This window comes from Coffea eugenioides, chromosome 11 (assembly GCF_003713205.1).
Source record: "Coffea eugenioides isolate CCC68of chromosome 11, Ceug_1.0, whole genome shotgun sequence".
Lineage (NCBI taxonomy): Eukaryota > Viridiplantae > Streptophyta > Magnoliopsida > Gentianales > Rubiaceae > Coffea > Coffea eugenioides.
Window position 1 is genome coordinate 34979063 of NC_040045.1, and position 20487 is coordinate 34999549.

Consider the following 20487-nt stretch of genomic DNA (forward strand, 5'->3'; position numbering starts at 1 on the left):
AATTAGTTGGTTGCTGTTATGGACTTGTAGCTTAAAATTTAATTGCCTAGCTATGTGTTATTAGAACAAAATATGAATTTATCAACCATTTTAGCTATGTGTTGCTTAATTCGTTGCTAGGTCGTCACTGCATTTAATTGCCTGTGCAAGAAATTTTTGTCGTTTGGCTACATGCCAAGTTCCTCTACAAAATGGAAGTGGAAATGTCTTATTTATACTTTATTATTTTGCAATGAGATGAAGTGCCATGACATTACAACTATAATTGATGATACATGTAAAATCACTCAATTAAACTTCCTTTTTAGCAATGCAATTTCTACCCAAGCTTTATTCAACAAGCTCTCCAGAAATCCGAAGTACGCATGGCGCCATGACTTTTTGAAACATAGGACACTGAGGAATCCCACGAGTCCAACAGCAAAACCAGGTCCCAAACCAGCATAAAACCAATCAAAATAAGACTCCTTGCCATCCTCATGATCACCATCAGATTCTCCGGCATTTGATTTACCATCAGGGCAGCTTTTGTCCAGCGGTTCACCACAAAGTCCACTGTTTCCCATGTAAATGGTTGTTGGGTCCTCTAATGTCTGCAGTTGACGTCCGGATGGAATTCGACCAGTTAGCTTGTTGAACGACAATTTCAGCGAGCTCAGAAAATTTAAGTTCGACAAACTTTGAGGAATTGGACCGGAAAGGTCATTTTTGGATAAATCTAGAGACTCAAGTTGGCTCAAGTTCCCAATGTTTTCTGGGATTCTTCCACTTAAATGGTTTCTAGATAAATCCAAATCCCGCAATCCAACTAGAGACATTAACTCGACAGGTATTTCCCCACTTAGTTTGTTTCCTGAGAGCCCCATGAATCTAACATATGCAACATTGCTTGAGGTGTAGTTCAACATTCCACCTTTGATGAAAAGTGAAAGATCTTCACCATCTTCAACTAAACCATATCTTCTATTCAGGACAGAAACCACGACAACAATAACTGTAGAGTCCAATTCTATCGATGTCATTGCTGTAAAGTTGTTGAAACAGCGAGGTATATGTCCAGTTAAGTTATTGTCTTTCAAATTTAAAACCTGAAGGGATGATAATTTGCAGAGACTCATGGAAATGTCACCATGGAAATTATTAGATTCAAGCACAAGGATCTTCAGACTAGATAGGTCATCCCCAATCCATGCTGGTATAATGCCCTCCAGTCCATTTTTTCCAAGATTAAGATACTGCAATTTTTTCAGATGTCTGAGAGAGAATGGGAGCATCCCTGTAAACTTGTTTCGATCCAAGTGCAAAGACTGGAGAAAATTGAGATGTCCCAATGAAATTGGAATGTGTCCGCAGAGACTGTTGTTTGCTAGATGTAGCACACGCAACGTTTTAAGCTTACCGATGCATGAAGGGATCCTTCCGGAGAGCCGGTTGTTAGAAAGATCCAGGATAACAAGCATTTGTAAGCTGCACAAAGAATCAGGGATGCTGCCGATGAAGTGGTTATCACTGAGATCTAGTATTCCAAGAATATCCACTATCATGTTGATGTCGAGCTGTGGAATAATCCCTTGTAGTGAGTTATTTTTAAGATACAATCCAAAAATGTCCGTTGGTAACAATTGCAAAGGCCCCTCGAATTTGTTGGACTCCAAATAAAACATTTTGAGAAATTCATAACCACTGTTGCCTTTGCACACGGGTGGTTTCCCTGTGATGTAATTGTTGGAGAAATCCAACGATTTTATACCATGACACACACTCTCAAACCAATCTGGGATAGTATCTGAGATGCTTGCATATGACATGTCCAGACTTTCGACCTTCTTCTGAGTTTGAAGCCAGAGAGGAAATTTGGGCCCTATCTTCATGGAACTCATTCCTATATATTGAAGCTGGAATGGTGGGACCCACGAGGAACTCACGTTCAGAGCAAGTAGAGGGGAGGATAATCCTAATTCTTTCAGTTTTGCGAGTTGGGCAAAGTGAATGTCACGCAACTCCCCGCTCAATGGATTGTCAGATAGATACAAGGATTTCAACTCACTCAGCCTCCAAAGAGAGGATGGAATGGTACCATTGAACCCATTCGAACTGAGATCGAGTTCGGTGAGTTCTTGAAGTTGCCCAATCGCACTTGGGATTTTGCCTTCAAACTTGTTGTATCCCATGTGCAGTACGGAAAGAGAAGTTAGGTTGCCTAGGCCGAAGGGGAGAGGGCCTTGGATTTGGTTATTTCCCATGTCCAAATGGACGAGATTGTTCAAAGTGAAAAGTCGATCAGGCAGTGAAGTATTGAATTGATTGATGCTAAGATCGAGGTAGCTTAGTGAACTCCAATGCTGAAGGCTGTTAGGAACTATTGGACCAAAAAAACGGTTTCCACTAAGGTCGAGATGAACGAGTGAAGTCAAATTAAACAACCAGAGAGGGATTGTGGAGTTAAAGTCATTGCCTTCGAGGTCAAGTGAGGTAAGAGATGTGAAATTAGGGTGTCCAATATGAGGAAAGGAAAAAATAAGACAGGATTGTAATGTTAATGAGGATAAGAAATGAAGCTTGTTAAGTGCTTGTAACCAGTCTCGAGCCTCTCCTAAGTCCACGCTAGTGAGGTCCAAATGTTTCAAGGAAGAAAGACTAGTGGCCCACCAGAGACTCTTTGTCGACAAAGAATGAAGACTTATGGAAGCACTAAAACCTTCGAATTTTTCACCAAGATCCAGATATTCTAAGGCTGAGAGATTTCCTAATTGAGGAGGAATTGTCCCATTGAAACCTGCAGTAGAAAGGTTGAGATATCTCAAATATTTCAAGGATCCTATAAATGCTGGGATCCGAGTTCCTGCAAAATAATTCGAGCTTAAATCCAAGTAATGCAAATGCTGCAAATTCACTAACGAAGGACTTATCTGGCCTCCTAAACAAGTTTCACCATAGATAGAGGCATAATTGTGCGTGTGGACCAATCGATCATCATAAAAAATAGCGTAATTACGCAGATCAAGTTTCACCACATGTCCAGTGTTCCTGTCGCAGCCAACTCCTTCCCATGAACAACAATCTTCTCCGGTCCAGGATGCCAAACGATTTGATTTATCAATCAGACTTTTCTTAAATTCGAGGAGAGCTTTCCACTCACTCTCAAGGCAGCTTACACTTGAATGTGCTCTTGCATGGAGACCAAGATCAATCTTACCTGCTAAGAAAACAAACCATAACATAATGAATGGAGTGAATTTGATCATATTGTTACCAGCCAACGGACTCGATTGTCAGAGATGAGAATTTTTTTGGGGGTTTCTTTACTAATTAATTCTTTTACACAAGATTCATGAGAAATTTTGAGTGCGTTGAGCAAAAATCACAATGCCTCTACTTATAGGTCCAATGTTGCGTGAGAAACGCGGCCCAAAAGTTGCATGATTGCTTCCGGGAAATTGCTCTCTCTCTCTTCTTGTTCTGTGCTGAAATTCCTCCAATTGCATGAAAATAAAGTATCTTTAAAACAGGAAAATCTTGCATAAGATTTTACTGTAAAAATGATAACATAGTGCCTAAACTTTTTTTTTTTTCTAACCAAGTGATAAAAACCTTAAGGTCATAGTTCCATTCAGTTAATATCCAAACTCCATTTTTTGATTTAATTAGACAACAAGGGAACAATCAATTGAGAGTTAATTGTTGAAAAGGTTGTAATTAGTTACCAATGATCTCTCAGTTACATTTAAAAAATAGTTAAAGATGGAAAAAATAATTATAATTGAAATTAATAATTGAAGTTAGGGATGCATTGAATTATATAAAGGGAACAAGTGTAAATGAGAGATTTCGATTTCGAGACATCTCACTTATATTTAAAAAAATAATGGAATCAAGCTCTTTCTTTTTTCTTTTTTTTTTGTTGGAAAAAAAAATTCGCAAGCGTGTACGTCCTGGTGCATAGTTGTCTCCTCAATTATTGTATCCGACATGGGAGAAAATGTGCTACACGTTTGGCTGTTAAACGCAAGAATTTAATATTCCAGATTCACACCGTTCACTGGGTGTGAATCCTGGAAGATAGACTAAAATTACTTTTGACTAATTATGCTACAACTTTTTCGAATTTTGTGTGAATGCTTTAGTATTTCAATTAGAAGTATCGAATTATTTCCGCGTGCTCTTTAGACACTACTAAAAATCATTTGAATCTTAGACCTTTTCATTCTCTGGTTTTACATGACAAAATCAAGTGGAAAAAAAATAATGAATAGATATCTTATTAATATATACATGATAACTTTCTTCCAAACTATGAAAAACATACAAGATAATTACAATACTGAAAAATACTCATGTTTACGACGATAAATAAAATTAAAAACAAATTGGCTTCAAGTTTGAATCTGGAGAATTGTCCTCCTTTTAACATGTAGTTTTGGAGATGAACTGTAAAAGGTCCTTCTTTGGTTAATTTTTGGTAGGAGAATCATATGTCATGCGCTGATTATACACAAAATTGAAGATTGGAGTTTCTCGTTTTGTGCCCACAGGCCGCCAGTCTAAGAGTAATTTTATCTTGATCCAGATTAATTACTTGACAAGTTTGGATCTTTGGCCAATTAAAAAGCTCAATAAATAAAATTATGGAGTTCTAAACTCACTAATTTTATATTAAATACAGTTTAAATAAGGTTGAGTATTTGTAAATTACTTGGATGTGTACCCATATTTTTTTTATATATTATATGATAGTATTGAAATGCCTATGTCATCGCCTTCTGAAAATCTAGGGATTTTGAATATATAAAGAATTTGCAAATAAATACCAACACATAATCAGTTTCTATAAGTATTAACGGTGCACTGTAAAAAATTTAATGAACAAAATGTTTGCTTATTGAGAGACAAATTAGAAAAACACAAATAGTATAAAAAAGGAATTAACTATCATATCCTTTAGTCCCAAATTTTTTGTTATATTTTTCCAACTTTTTAATAATAGTAGCTTGACAGTGATGTTTATGGATTTGTTTTCAAAATTGCTCTAAAAAATTCAAATTTGATAGCATTGAAAAAAGAGATAAAAAAAACTTTGACTTTAGTAAGATGAAGACATCGTAAGATGAAAAGTATAAGGCCTTCAGTGGATGGAGGGTTGAATTGCTTTATTTCTTATATGTTAATTGCCCAAGTATCCATCAATTCTTTACTGGTTGAGTTTTTTTTTGGATGTTTTGTCTTTATATTTTATTCACACAGAGGCAAAACATGGAATTTTCTTATTTTTGTTCTCCTGTCTCTTCGCTGGCCACATCCTCCTTTGTGATTGTTTCCTTCTTTCTTTCAATTTGATTTTAGATCCTAAGATATTCTTTTCTTTTTCTTTTTTTTTTGACATACACTAAGAGATTAATTAAAATAGTCATAGTAATACAATTGTACACTGGTCAATGGTAACCATAGCTTTAGGACGGTCAAAAAGTAGCCAATATCAGTATAATTGCACCAAGTTGCCTTTACTTTGTTGCCATGTATACCTATCTATCTCGGAAGACTTGGAGTCCACATGGGACGTCGTTTGTGGAGAATAAAGTTCATGAGAACGGCAATTTCATGATTCTTGAGTCAAGTCCAAGTCGTCGTAGCCCTATGATGTTCGTTATTCATTGAGATCCAGCCACGTTTCATGAAGTAACAAGTTCTAACAACCGACAAAAGTGACAGCAAGATTGACAATTTGGTCCAAATTCGTTGTTGGATGGTTCCTTCTAATTTCTCAAAAGAAAAATTTCATGGCTCGCGAGTCAAGTCGTTGCCCTGTGATGTAACTGGTGGTTGGTTTTTCTTTGAGATTGAGTGAATTTCATGAAGTGACAACTCATAGAAGCGAGAGCTATCAAGCAAGATTGGCAATTTGGTCCAAACCCAGTGGGTGGCTCCTTATATTTTCCATTAGGCAAGTGTTGAAAATTTCGAGAAAATTGGTGGCTGGTGATTTTTTATTACGTTTATACGTTTGCGATTTTTAGTTGATATTTGACTACATTAACACTTTCTTGTAAAAATGTGAATCGACTTAGAATAATTGATTTGCTTGAAAATAATATGGTTAAATATAGAAAATCCCCATGAACTATTAAGCTAGTTACACTTTATAGTATTTTAATAAGCATTTACACCCTTGGTGAATTTAAAAATAACTTGAAAATTAATTTCATTCGAGTAATTGATGAAATGATCAATTTATCTGTCATTAAAAATTTAAGTGGCAAAAATACATTTTGGTGGCGGAGACTGCTACTTTAAATAGAGTAATTTTCACTTTATAACAAAAAGTCTAAGTGTTAACACATAAAAAAAAGAAGATATTGCTTCACTTTGAATGAGAATTAAAACCATTGGGATCCAAATGGGGGCAAAATATGAAAATTGGACGACTACTGTCGCAATTTTTAAAATCTCATAATTTTCTTCAACGCAACATAATGCCATAATTTCATATAATCAGCAAAATTTCACTTGAAATCTTCACAAGAATAAAATTGGATAGAATCCAAAAATTTTCATATGAATTTAGCACAATAATTGCAGTAAAGATTCAATAACTAACCAAAATTAAAACCCACATATTAGTAAACAAAATATTGGACTTAAAAGTTTCAATAAAAACACCTATATTATTTACTTTTCCTTGATAAGAATCTTTTCTTACCTAGGCTAACTTGAAATATGTGGTAAAATAGAGTTGCTGTGATTCTCGAATTGAATATATTCCCTTTCTTCTTCTTCTTCTTTTTTTCCCTACTTCTTTTGTTTTAATTGTCATTCAAAGTGATCATATGTTTTATTGTTATATGTTTTCAATTAGACTTTTATTATGAAGTGAAAATTAATCCATTTAAAGTGACAATTTTTTCTATCAATAAGGTAATTTTGTCACTTATGACCTTTTAATGGAGGATAAATTAGTCATTTCATCAATTAGTTGGATGGAGTTAATTTTCTTATTATTTTCTAGTTAACTAAGGGCGTAAAATGCCTATTAAAATAATTTAGGGTGTAAAGTGTAACTAGTGTAATAGTTCATGGGAGTTTTCTCATTTAACCCTTTAATTAATTCGTCGAAGACTCAAAAGACAAACCAATTATCACAATGTTTGAAATGCTAAATAAGAAGACAGGTAATGCAAGTTTTTAGGTTGTCAAGCAAACAACCAAGTCACTGCATTGGTTTATTTCAAATTTTGCCAATATACCTTTTTACTAGACACTCTTTTAAGAGTTATTTGAAGTTGATTTCCACTCAATTTGCTGCCATATGGTAAGAGCACTCTTCCTATTTTACAACCACAGCCCTACTGACAATTCATGAATTTGGTGCCTCAACTCAAGACATCATCTCCACCATTAGCCCTTGTATCAAAGGTGTTTGCCTGTTAACTGAAAGGCAGGCATGGACTCTTCCCCCAGGGCAAAAAATTAGGATTTATTTTAACTCTCTCTCCTAAAAGTAGTCTGATTAATATCTTGCTCTACAAATGGTTTACTTCCATCAATTAGTTACCCTCCTTTGCTCTAGACATGGGAAAAGTGCATTTGCTGCACGTAAGATGTAAAGTTTGTAGATATTGGATTAAAACTAGTTGACTGATTAAGAAGTTCCACTACTATTAGTGTTTATTATATACACACAAATATAATTTACGTTATTTCTGTACATCTATTATATATATTATACCTTGTGAGATGCTACAAAATTTTCACATTTCTACGGAAGTGGTTTCCCTGTGTTGCTCCACAGTGCTTAAATTCATTCATCAAAAAAGTTGCAAGACCGGATAATACGCAAGTCTTCTTTGAAGTATATCAACTGAGGCCACCTTTGTCACCTGAAGAGATTTGCACCCTAACGAGATTTTTCTGCAAATGCATTATTTTTTTGATTAGAAGTTTGCTATCATTTCCACGTACTCTTGAGACAGAAAAAAAAAATCATTTGAATCTTAGACGTTTTTATTATTTTGCTTTGGGTTAAAAACAAAAAAACTCCTATGGTAAGTCTAATACATAGGAAAGCCTCCTGTGTTTTTAAAATATACAACACGACACCTCATGCTTTGAACTAAAATGTAAAGGTGACGAAATCCGTTAAACTTAACGGAAATGACTTTTTGGAACCTAAAAAAAAAATTTTATACCTAATTTTTAACAAATATACCTATTCTACCCTTTAACCCTCAATTCTTCCTATTTAGAGAATAAAACAAATGATTTTTTGAGCTGTCTTTTGCTTAATTATATCAGGGCATTTTGGTCATTTTGTCCATTTCCGTTAAGTTTAACGGATTCCGCCACCTTTACAATTTAGTTCAAAGTATGAGGTGTCGTGTTGTATATTTTGAAACTATGGGGGGTTTTTCTATGTATTAGACTTACTACGAGGGACTTTTTTGTTTTTTACCCTTTTGCTTTCAATCTTTCATAAAATCAAATGAAAACAAATAAAGTTGGATACAAGTACGGTGTGGAGAATCAAAATTACCAATACCTGATAACTGTCTTCCAAAATATGGAAAACATTCAAGATAATTGAACTAAAAGAATGCAACAATTTAGGACGATTAATGACAACAACATTTGCTTCAAGTTTAATTCTGGAAATATTGTCCTTTTTAACATTTGGGAACTTGGGGAAACAATTGTAAAGTTCTATTTTGGTAAGTTTCTTGTTATCATGTCGTCATACACTAATGATACAAAAATTGGGTTGGCATGTTTTCTTTTCTAAGGCCTGTGATATCGTCAGTTTAGACGAGCCTATTATGAGCAACATTCTGAATTTAAAATCTACGTTTATCTGGGCTTTGCATAGTACAGTTATGAGGCCCAAAAAATGTATTGTTTAACTGTTATTGTTGACGTGCATTGAGAAAAGTGATTAAAATTCTTTTTTTTTTTCTAATACGAAAAGAGTAGAATTTAAGAAGTGGAGCGGTAAAAGAGGGATTAAAACCTAGGACCTCTAGTCTTCAGGCTTCAACTTTAAGTACTAGATCAAGATCTCATTGGCAAAAGTAATCAAATACTTATATATATTAACATTATCCAAATTGTTATCTTTTATATGATGGAACTTAAAATAAACAATTTAATACGAAACATTTATGCAAAAGAGAAATTTAATAATGCTACTCCACTGGTTCCTTGTTCTTCGAAAGAACACACACATATATAGATGATGGAGTGTCGTATCATGGAAACTATAGATTTGCGATATATAAAGATTTTGCAAATAAATACAAATACGTAGTCTAAATTCACAGTTTCCTATGAAAATGCCAATGCGCACTGCCTAAAAATGAACGAAATGTTTGCTTACTAAGAGACAAAGTAGGAAAAACACAAATAAAAGGGGAACCAAAAGGATTAACTATTATTTGATATTTGATATTTGAAAAAACACGAATCATCACTTCGCCTTTAATGGTGATTGCCTTTATGTTTTTGCCAGGCAACACGTCTTCTTTGGACAAAAAAATTTTTTTTTTGTATCCTAATGTTAGGCCTGCTGTTTTTTTTTTTTTTTTTTTCCCTGTTCAGGTTTTTTACTATACTAAATCTTGATATTAAATATTTATTATTTTAAACATTATTTCTTTCCAATTGTTTAGACATTTCATTGACATCACAACCTCAAATTTTTAACTTAGAACAGGGCTGAATATTACTTATCTAACTAGCCTCAGGACCCCCACATGCCATTGAAGTTTGAAGAAATAGCATACTCATTAGAAAATTCAGAGAGCAGGAGAAAAAAAAAGTGTCTGTCCTGAATGCGATTGTGAAAAGTAACAGGTGTTGAGTTTATGCAATAATAAAAACCTACTCAACAAAAATATAAATGAATACAATAGCAAGTAAGGTCGTTTTCAAAGGGATTGGGGGGGAATTTTGTTTCCTCTCAAGTAAGAACTAAAAGGGGGTTGTGGATGATTAAAATTAAAAAAATACTCAACGGAAATAAAATAATTAAACAGAAGAAAACTAAATTTAAATCAATAGTAAACAAGCTCTGGTCAAGGATATGATTTCGAAAGTGGTTCATACAACTGCTCATTGATACAATAATTATTTCATATATTCACTAATAATTAGGTTATAGTTATCAAACACACAATGACAACTAACTCTTTCTTACTGTTTCAATAATTAAAGTACACCCGTTAACTACTTCCCTAGGTACACTCGTAAAATTTAATTTCTTGATTGCACTAGGAATTAGAAAAACCCTGTTCTAATCAACAAACACACTATCAAGGTTTACTTAAATTAGATTATATGTCTCCTTAACATGAAACCAATTACACTAGTCGTCACTAATTTAACACAATTAAATAATTACGAATTTAACTATCGTAACTGATAGTGATTTGTTAAGTTGAATTAAATATCGGACACCCATAATATTCAAATAACAAAGCAATCATGAGAAATTAAATTAGAAAATATACGAATACTAGCGAATAAAAGAAATAGATAAAAATAATTAGATCTCATAATTATTGTTGAACCAAATCCTTCGCTACTCGTTGAATAGAAAAGAAACTTAACTAGGCATAATTGGGATTAGGGCTGCAAACGAATCGAGCCGCTCGCGAGCCGCTCGAGTCAAGCTCGAGTTCAAAATATTAAGCTCGTTAGCCGGCTCGCGAGTTTCGAGTATATATATAATATTTTTTATTATTTTTTATTTTAATATACATATATTTTTATTTTTAACTATATATATTTTTTATTTTAATAGTAAAATTACATATATATCCTTAATTTTTTTATTATTTATTAAAAAATATATTATTTTATTTATTTTTTAAAAAATAAAATAATTATTTTTTTAATTTTTTTCGAGCTCGAAAATTACTGGCTCGTCGAGCTCGGTAAAATTTAGTTGAGACTCGGCTCGATTAGTCCAAATCTCGATTCGACTCGACTCGTTTGCAGCCCTAATTGGGATGAAACAACGCAATTCAAATTATTCAATTGATAAAAGGCGCATGAGCATCGGACAATAGAAAAAGCAAAATAAAAGAAACGACGAAGAGAAAAGCTCTTGGCTTAGTTTTTTGGTTCGTACCCAACAAACTCTGCTCTCGGACCCGGCACAATCCTTTTTAAAGTCACGACAGCCAAGAATTCCTGCAACTCGCGTTTTTTGCTTTTCCTAAACTATTACTATTTACTACTACCAATACTAATCCAAATTTCTCACGGAAGAGATATTTCCCTAATTACACAAAAGGTGAGCTCCTTGTTTCCAAATGGAAAACCGAATATCTTGGAAAAGGACTTCAATTTGTATCAGGAAACTACCTCGCGCGCCAAATTCCGAGCCTTTCGAATCTGACAGCGTGTCTTAGTCACGTCCACGCCAAACTGGTATAGTCTTTTATAAAATTGCCTCACTTTCCTTTATAGTCTTTTATAAAAGGGTTAATTTCAGAAACCTCAAGGAAGGTTTCTGACAATCTCACTTAGCTCCAACCAATTTTAAAAAGTTACAGTAACCTCCCTCGGTTCAATAAAATGGCTATAATACCCTCTACTTAATAGATAATTTATCACATATGTGGGATACAAAAACCAAACCAAAAGTAAAAGAAAATATAAAAACTTGCAACAACTCGTCATCATCTTTAACTCCACTTTAATTAACAGTAGTTTCTTTTCTCTTTCCCTCCCTTTTTTTTTACCTCTTATGATTCTCTCCTTCCTACCTATAACTCCACAGTCTCTTCTACCCGTCAACTACACCACTATGCAAACCTCACGAAATATTTATTTCTTGTCTATTTCTCTTTTTCCGTGGTACTTAACTATCAACTCCCTTGTTTTATTTTTTCTCGTATTATAATTTGCATATATTAAAGAATCAAAATTTGACAAAATTACAAATTGAGGAAGCAAATGAAAATTTCATGGTCAAATTAGATGGAGATGATGAAAATGGTTGTGACAGAGAGGAAAAAAATGAAATTAATGGGCTATGGTTGGAAGAGAAAAAGGGATGACACTGGGTTATGCTATTATGTCTATTATGCACTAGAATCTAATTTCTTCATCTAGTTTCATTTTTATTTGATTTATAAGTATTTGCGGTGGTTTGTCATAAAGATTAGTTTCTCTGTTCCTAATACCATTAGAGTATGGGGTTGCTCTTGGCATAGCTACCAATAAATTGGAATTTTAATGATACCAAAATTGATAGAATTTGGGAATTAAATTGGAGTTTGCTTGAAAGGTTGATGAGGTTTTGGGTTTACAATTATTGTGGAAGCATAGCAAATTTGGATAAAAGTGTTTGTTACTTTTTTTTTGGTTAAATTGATCACTAAACCTTTTTTTTTCACTTTCTTTTGATGTTATGATATTGCATAATGGTATTTTAGGATACATAAGTCTAATTCTAACCTAATGGGTCTATAATGTTACTTAAATAGTAAAAGCAAGAGAGGTCAGTGTAATTTTCTAAAATTAGGGGGAGCTGAGTGAAATTGTCAGAAACCCGAAGCGAGGTTTCTGAAATTATCCCTTTATAAAATTGTCAAACTGGTATAGTCTTTCATAAAATTGTCTTAAAATTACTTTTTACTCACTTTTCTACAATTAACACTATTAACCAAATATAAATAGAATCTATCAATTAATACATTATTTGATTAAAATCAAGGGAAGAACAATCATAAATTTAATACTCCCTCCGTCCCACTTTGATAGTCCTGTATTCCTTTTTCATCTGTCCCAAATTGTAGTCCACTTTCCAATTGAAGAATGTAATTGTATTTTAATTTTTCTAAAATACCCTTATTCAATGTAAGTAGTTGTTACTATAAACCTACCCCATTTAATGAGAGTTGATTCTTTTTTTACCATCAATTCAAGTTCCCATAAAGTTGTACCATATTTAATGTGAGGGTATTTTAGGAAAATAGCAATCTAAATTTACTTTTTTAACAAAATTAACTACTTTTTCTTAAACTGTGTGAAAAAAGAAATAGGACTATCAAAGTGGAACGAAGGGAGTAATAAAAATGCAACCTATCAAAAAGCACTCGGTCTAAACTCCAAGAAATGACTTTTACTGCTGCTAGCAGTCCAACTATTTTATTCATGATTGCTTTTGTTTTGCATTTACGTTTTTTCCATGCAACTTGGCTTGTTTGGATTTTTTTTTTTTTTTTTTGGGTACGTTAACTTCCAAGGCGGTTCTCCTGCGTAGTCTTGAACCTAATATTGCATCAATATTTGTTGTATGTCTCTAACCATAAAACTAAACCTAATATGGCTAGAGACATACAACCAAGAATACGTGAATGAATGTACCCAAAAACAAAAAGAATACGTGAATGCGACATTAGGTTTATGGATTCCCGAATCGACATGCAGTATTAAGTTTATGAATTCACGTTCAAATACGCGAATCAATAAACCTAATACTGCATTCACATATTCTTAGTTGTATGTCTCTTGTTGGTTGTAAGTCTCTAGCCGAATGAATATTCTCCAAGATTTCGGCAGACCCTGTTGATAGGGTGAAGAAGCATTGTTTCAATTAAGCACGTATAGGATTCAACAACTATTATATAAGCATGGAAGCGTGCAACTGGAAACTCATGATTGCCACAGCTTTGTACCTTTCTTCATTCTGCTTTCCTTTGTCTAATCGAATCTTCATTACCCAATTTATACCTAGACAAAAAAGCACCAATTCCACCGAGTTGATGATGGAATTATTGCCGTCGATGTTTCTTCTTCTGTCTCTAATTCCGGCTGCATATCTTCTCCACAAGCTTACCCTGAGAAAGGAGTCCAACACTGTAACAACCAAGTTTGGGGTTGGAGAACCAAAGCCTTTACCAGGTACCATGGGCTGGCCTCTAATTGGAAAGACTTTTGAGTACATTTCCAAACGTCGACGAGGTCTCACATATCACATATGAGTTTCTAACAGAAAGGTGGAATAAGTATTCGTCCCCCATTTTCAAGACTTCATTGATTGGAGAGACCGTGGTGATCTTTTCTGGTGCCGAAGGGACCATGTTTCTGTTCTCGAACGAGAAGATGTTGGTCCATGTTTGGCGGCGGAGTACCATAAAGAAAATATTTCCCAAAATGGAGAAGCCTTCCAGTGAGCACTAACACACACTGGTAAACTTCTTCGATCGATTCTAAAGATAGATGTGCCTCGAGAATACATTGGATTCATAAATGAGGCAACCAAAAATCATTTGCAGGCATATTGGAACTGCAAACAAGTGAGCCTTAGCGATACTGCAGCGATATACTTGTTCAATTTGTCCTGTAATTTTTTTTTAAGTGTAAACGGGAGGATTCGAACCCGAGATCTCTTGCTTACACTCTTTCCCCATACCACCCAATCCATCCCTTCCCGCCTAATTTGTCCTGTAATATAATCTTGGGCATCAATGATCCAAGAAAAATAAAGAAAATTCAAAAGGACATGCAGGACATAGACAACGGTTTGCGATCAATACCCATAAACCTGTCAGGAACGGCTCTGAATCGTGCCATCAAAGCGGCCAGGCATATTCAGAAAGAGCTTGAGGAAACAATCAGGCAAAGAAGGACCGATCTTTCAGGACATGATTCATCTTCAGTGATGGACATCATGTGGCATTTGATCCTGGCAACAGATGAAAATGGTCAGTCATTTTTTTGACGAGGAACATTTGCAAGCAATTTGGCATCTTTTTTAGTGGAAGCTACTCAACCATGCAAAGCACTATCACTAGCATCATGAAGTATCTTGCAGAGTTTCCAGATGTGTACGAGTCTGTCCTTAAAGGTATGTTTGGCAACAATTTCGGCAATTCCTGAAGGCTAAGCTAGTTAACTATTAAAACTTTATATTCAATATAAGATTTTTCTAACGTGCGCCTATTATACATTCACTCAACACATATAATAAATTCTGCATTACCTATCAATTTATGTATGTACACGTACTAATAATTATTACCATCCCTTACATTTATACACTTTTTCTAATGAATTTTACTTTTTCAAAAATTTAACACTTGAAGTACATCTTAACAAGTGGTAAGAGGCACCTGTTAGACACACTCTTCAATATGTACGAATATGATGACCAGTTACAAAATGTAAGATGTCGAATGATGTTCATGTAGGAAACTAAACTTGATTAGGCCAAGAACGCTTAGATTTTGCAGGTTATAAGTAAGTATATTACTCTGGTCATCTTGGAAGTTCTTCGGATAACATTAGAATTGGTTATTTGGATTTTTCAAACTGAACAAATACCTTTATTTTTTTTCTGGAAATTTCAATATTAAAGTTTGTCTGAAATTTGGCATGGTTTTTTGTTGTAATAAACTTGCATGTGCTGCGTAAAGAACAAAATGAAATTGTTGACGCAAAGGAGCCGGATGATAAACTTACTTGGGATTGTTCTCTCACTCTCTCTCTGGAATCACTTGAACAAATGGATGCTTTGATCTACTTATTTGAAGGCCATTTAGTTCTTTTCCTGCTCTATATGTATGTTTTTTTTTTTGGCTATTTATTGGTCCTGGAGGTTCTTCTGGGGTTTTTGATTGGACTTGTCGGTAGTATAACCTGATGAAAAAAGCAGGGGCCTGTTGCCGTTTAATGTGAATGGGTCTCTCGTAAACTTCAGGGAAATAAAACTTGGCATTGTTATTGGGTGAACCTCTTGAGCTTCATGATTCACGGTTCAGTAAACGATGACACATTTTGATTATATAGTCGTCTTTCTTTGATTATTAGAACAACCCAAGGAAAACTTGTGTTTTCTACTGGCATTTGGTAGGTTTCAGACTAGCTTGTCTGTCATGAATGTTTTAGTACTAATTTCTTAAATTGATGAACGGTTGTAACCTTGTTTACTGCTCTCAAAAAATTAATTTTGAAGTAAAGAAAAGCTGGCAGACTGGGAACGTTCTGTCCCTTGGTATGTGGGGAAGAGAATTGTTTAGTAAATGACAAGTCCTCATACCTTTCAACCTACCAGACTTTTATGATTCATTTCGATGTGGGTTGGGTTTTTAGTATCCACATCTCGGTGTTATAGAAAGCAGGGATTGTGTGTATCGACTCTGTGCTAATTTGTCATTGCACTTTGCTCGAAAGAGTTCTCTGCAATATCAATTTTTTTGGGAAGATGGGCAGTTGTATTTCATTATCTTGTTGAAAACCTTCAACAATCATCTTCCTGACATTATTATATGTCCATCTTGCTAATCAATCTTGACGTATGACGACAAGAAGTAAGCTTCATGTCTTTATGAGCTTTTTCGATCCTTAGTGAACGTCAGTTGCCTTCAGAATTTCCTGGGAGAGTGGGATATCGTTGATTTAGTTTTTGATTGAATACTAGTGGGAATGATTAATAAGTTCTGGTGGGCATTTCAAAGTTGCAACAAATTCTGTTGGGTCTTTCTTTGTCGTTGGATCCACTATTATGCCCTATGTTCCTTTTTCTACAACTTTATTTGTGCTTTGATGTTGGTTTTTTTTGGGGCATAGAGATGCAAATCTTAGTTCTTATGGTATTAGAGTTGTTACCTTGCTACAGTAGTTTGTGGTTTTTTTATTTTGTTTTCTTTTGAACAGTACATAATTCATGATGTAAAATCTGCTATATCCCTCAATGGTGCTGCTTTGTTATTTGGTCTGAATCCTTAGCTAGTTCTTATCCAAGGACACAATCTGAAAGACCGTCTGTGCTCCTGTTATTTAACAGAACACAAGGGAAACAGCACATGCCATCAGGAAGCTGCCTTTAGCGAAGGCTAAGAGGTACTTGGAGGATGTTTTGGCCCATAAGCAGGCAATTCCGTTTACACGTTTCTGTGGAGGTGTTGGGCGTACTGCTCAGGCCAAGAATAGGCATTCAAATGGACAGGGTCGCTGGCCAGTTAAATCTGCTAGCTTCATTTTGGATTTGCTCAAGAATGCTGAAAGCAATGCAGAGGTTTGTCCATGCATCCAGAAGTTGTAATCTAAATTTCTTTGTTTTGTACAACTTTGGCAGCGGTTATTTTATCCTGCAGGTGAAAGGCTTGGATGTGGATTCACTTTTCATTTCGCACATTCAAGTGAATCAAGCACAGAAACAAAGACGCCGCACATATCGTGCCCATGGAAGAATAAACCGTATGTCCGATAGATGACTTTTTTTCAGTTTTCTGTTCTGTCCATTATGTCTATTAACCTCAATGTATGATCTTTTTGGCCAGCCTACATGTCTTCCCCCTGCCATATTGAGTTGATTTTGTCCGAGAAGGAAGAGTCTGTCAAAAAGGAGGTAATACATACGTAGTTATATCTTCTTCTTGTCTGTAATTTCCGGAGTGTTTCTCTTCATGTCTAAATTTTTTTCCTTATATTTTACAGCCTGAATCTCAGTTGGCCACCAGCAAATCTAGGAAGGCTTGAGCTATATGTAATTCTGCTTTCATTGGCAATGGCTTTAGGGGATTCTACAAATTTTGAGGCATATTGTTACTTAATGCTATTGGAGGTTGCAAGACAAGTTTGCTAGTGTTTAAATTCAAAGGGTTCATTCAAACACATACTTTGACTTGTAGAGACAGCTTTTTGTTCTTCATGATTGTCGTCTGGCTTTTTTTGGGTTGGATGTTATGGTAGTGTTGGACTATTTATCAAGGTGCACTTACTGGCTGTCTCTATTATGCTGTCACACCCTTAGGACATGGCAATTTGTTAGGTGCTGGAAGAACTTTTGCAAGGATGATTGAGTGATCGAATTGCTACAGCAAGTACTTAATACAGTGTAAGTAGTTATAGCCCAGCATGGCTGTTATAGGAGTGTAGCTTAAAATTTAATTGCCTGGTTTCACGTTTATCCTGATTCATAGAACAAAATATGAATTTAGCCAAAAGGGTCAGTGTTCTGCAAAATCTTTAAACTGGTGGTTCGTTTATGATGCCATTCTAGAGGTAGAAGAATAAAATTTGAGGGGAAAAAAATTGCTAAAATATGCTTTTAATATTTTGAATTTACTTTAATCTCAATTTAATATTATTGTTGAACAATTTAATATTGTAACATGTAAAACATTGGCATCCTTCTTGAAAAAGGGGAAAAAAAGGGTGTGGGCTAACTCTGATTATGTGATTATTCATACGTCTTCTCTTCAAAACAATGAGACATTTTTTCATCTCCATTGAATTTGAATGTTTTATGACTCTAATTAGACTGCATACATATTTTTAATTGTGCGAAGAGACTGCATTGTCCCTTCTTGACCTCCGATTATTTTAACAGATTGATGAGTTAATTAATATATCTTTTCTAGTTAAAAACTACATTTGTATTATAAGATTAAAGGTCTTCCAAAGCTAATGCTCTAGCTATGTGTTGCGTTGCTTGGTCGTCCCTGTATTTTATGATGGCTTTTTTTTTTTTTCTGTGCAAGAAATTTTTGTCGTTTGGCTGCACGCCAAAAAGAAGTGGAAATGCCTTATTTATACTTTATTATTTTACAATAAGATGAAGCATACATCCTATATAATTCATGATGCATGTAAAATCAATCAAACAAACTTCCTTTTTAGCAATGCAATTTCTACCCATACTTTATTCAACAAGTTCTCCAGAAATCCGAAGTATGCATAGCGCCATGACTTCTTGAAACATAGGACACTGAAGAATCCCAAGAGTCCAACAGCAAAACCAGGTGCCAAGCCAGCATAAAACCAATAAAAATAAGACTCCTTGCCATCCTCATGATCACCATCAGATTCTCCGGCATTTGATTTTCCATCAGATTCATCAGGGCAGCTTTTGTCTAGCGGTTCGCCACAAAGTCCGCTGTTTCCCATGTAAATGGTTGGGTCGTCTAATGTCTGCAGATGACGTCCGGATGGGATTGGACCGGTTAGCTTGTTGAACGACAAGTTCAGCCAGCCCAGAGAATCTAAGTTCGACAAACGTTGGGGAATTGGACCAGAAAGGTCATTTTTGGATAAATCTAGAGACTCAAGTTGGCTCAAGTTCCCAATGTTTTCTGGGATTCTTCCACTTAGATGGTTTCTAGATAAATCCAAACCCTGCAATCCAACCAGAGACATTAACTCGACAGGTATTTCCCCACTTAGTTTATTTCCCGAGAGCCCCATGAATTTAACATATTTCACATTTCTTGAGGTGTAGTTCAACATTTCACCTTTGACGAAAACTGAAAGTGCTTCACCAAAGCCCATACTTGTAGGGCCCAATTCTGTCATTGCTGTAACGTTGTTAAAACAGCGAGGTACATGTCCAGTTAAGTTATTGTCTTTCAAATTTAAAACTTGAAGGAGTGATAATTTGCAGAGGCTCATGGAAATTTCACCATGGAAATTATTAGATTCAAGCACAAGGAACCTTAAACTAGATAGTTCGTCCCCAATCCAAGCTGGTATAATGCCCTCCAGTCCATTTTTTCCAAGATCAAGATTCTCCAAATTTTCCAGATGTCTGAACGAGAATGGGACCATCCCTGTAAATTTGTTTCGGTTCAAGTGCAAAGACTGGAGATCATTGAGATGTCCCAATGAAATTGGAATGTGCCCGTAGAGACTGTTGTTTGCTAGATTTAGCGCAAACAACGTTTTAAGCTTGCCAATGCATGAAGGGATCCTTCCAGAGAGCTGGTTGTTAGAAAGATCCAGGATAGCAAGCTTTTGTAAGCTGCACAAAGAATCAGGGATGCTGCCGATGAAGTGGTTATCACTGAGATCTAGTACTTGAAGAATATCCAATGTCATGTTAATGTCGGGGTGTGGAATAATCCCTTGCAGTGAGTTATTTTGAAGATGCAATATATAACTGTCTGTTGGTAACAATTGCAAAGGCCCCTCGAATTTGTTGGACTCCAATAAAATTCCCATGCGGTATTTAAGACCACTGTTGCCTTTGCACACGGGTGGTTTCCCTGTGATGTAATTGTTGGAGAAATCCAAAAATTTTATACTATGACACACTCTCTCAAACCAATCTGGGATAGTATCTGAGATGCTTGCATTTGACATGTCCAGATTTTCGACTCTTTTCTGAGTTTGAAGCCAGAGAGGAAATTTGGGCCCTATCTTGACGGAACTCATTTCTATAGTGTGAAGCTGGAATGGTGGGACCCACGAGGAACTCACATTCAGAGTGAGTGGAGTGGAGGATAAGCGCAACACTTTCAGTTTTGCGAGTTTGGCAAAGTGAATGTCACGCAACTCCCCGCTCAATGGATTGTCAGATAGATACAAGGATTGCAACTCACTCAGCCTCCAAAGAGAGGATGGAATGGTACCATTGAACCCATTCCAACTGAGATCGAGTTCGGTGAGTTCTCGAAGTTGCCCAATCGCACTTGGGATTTTGCCTTCAAACTTGTTAGTTCCCATGTGCAGCACGGCAAGAGAAGTCAGGTTGCCTAGGCTGATAGGGAG

At 35.3% G+C, this 20487-nt stretch overlaps 2 protein-coding genes and 2 non-coding genes across 4 annotated transcripts; 3 read left to right on the plus strand and 1 right to left on the minus strand.

Annotated features, from left to right (window-relative positions):
* Nucleotides 1–189: 189 nt before the first annotated feature.
* Nucleotides 190–20440, minus strand: LOC113751242 (receptor-like protein EIX2). Its single transcript, XM_027295177.1, has 2 exons — nt 18834–20440; nt 190–520 (listed from the first exon to the last, which is right to left on the minus strand). Exons 1-2 carry the CDS (start codon nt 20149–20151, stop codon nt 288–290), a joined length of 1551 nt encoding a protein of 516 aa, XP_027150978.1. The 5' UTR covers nt 20152–20440; the 3' UTR covers nt 190–287.
* LOC113753336 (60S ribosomal protein L17-2-like) lies at nt 14501–17830 on the plus strand. Its single transcript, XM_027297462.1, has 6 exons — nt 14501–14702; nt 14813–14845; nt 16779–17014; nt 17094–17196; nt 17280–17347; nt 17437–17830. The coding sequence occupies exons 1-6, from the start codon at nt 14501–14503 to the stop codon at nt 17476–17478; spliced, it is 684 nt and encodes a 227-aa protein (XP_027153263.1). The 3' UTR covers nt 17479–17830.
* LOC113754612 lies at nt 15643–15775 on the plus strand. Its single transcript, XR_003465292.1, has one exon. It is a non-coding gene; the product is annotated as a small nucleolar RNA snoR74 (small nucleolar RNA).
* LOC113754626 lies at nt 16112–16261 on the plus strand. The gene has a single exon (XR_003465305.1). It is a non-coding gene; the product is annotated as a small nucleolar RNA snoR135 (small nucleolar RNA).
* Nucleotides 20441–20487: the final 47 nt, after the last annotated feature.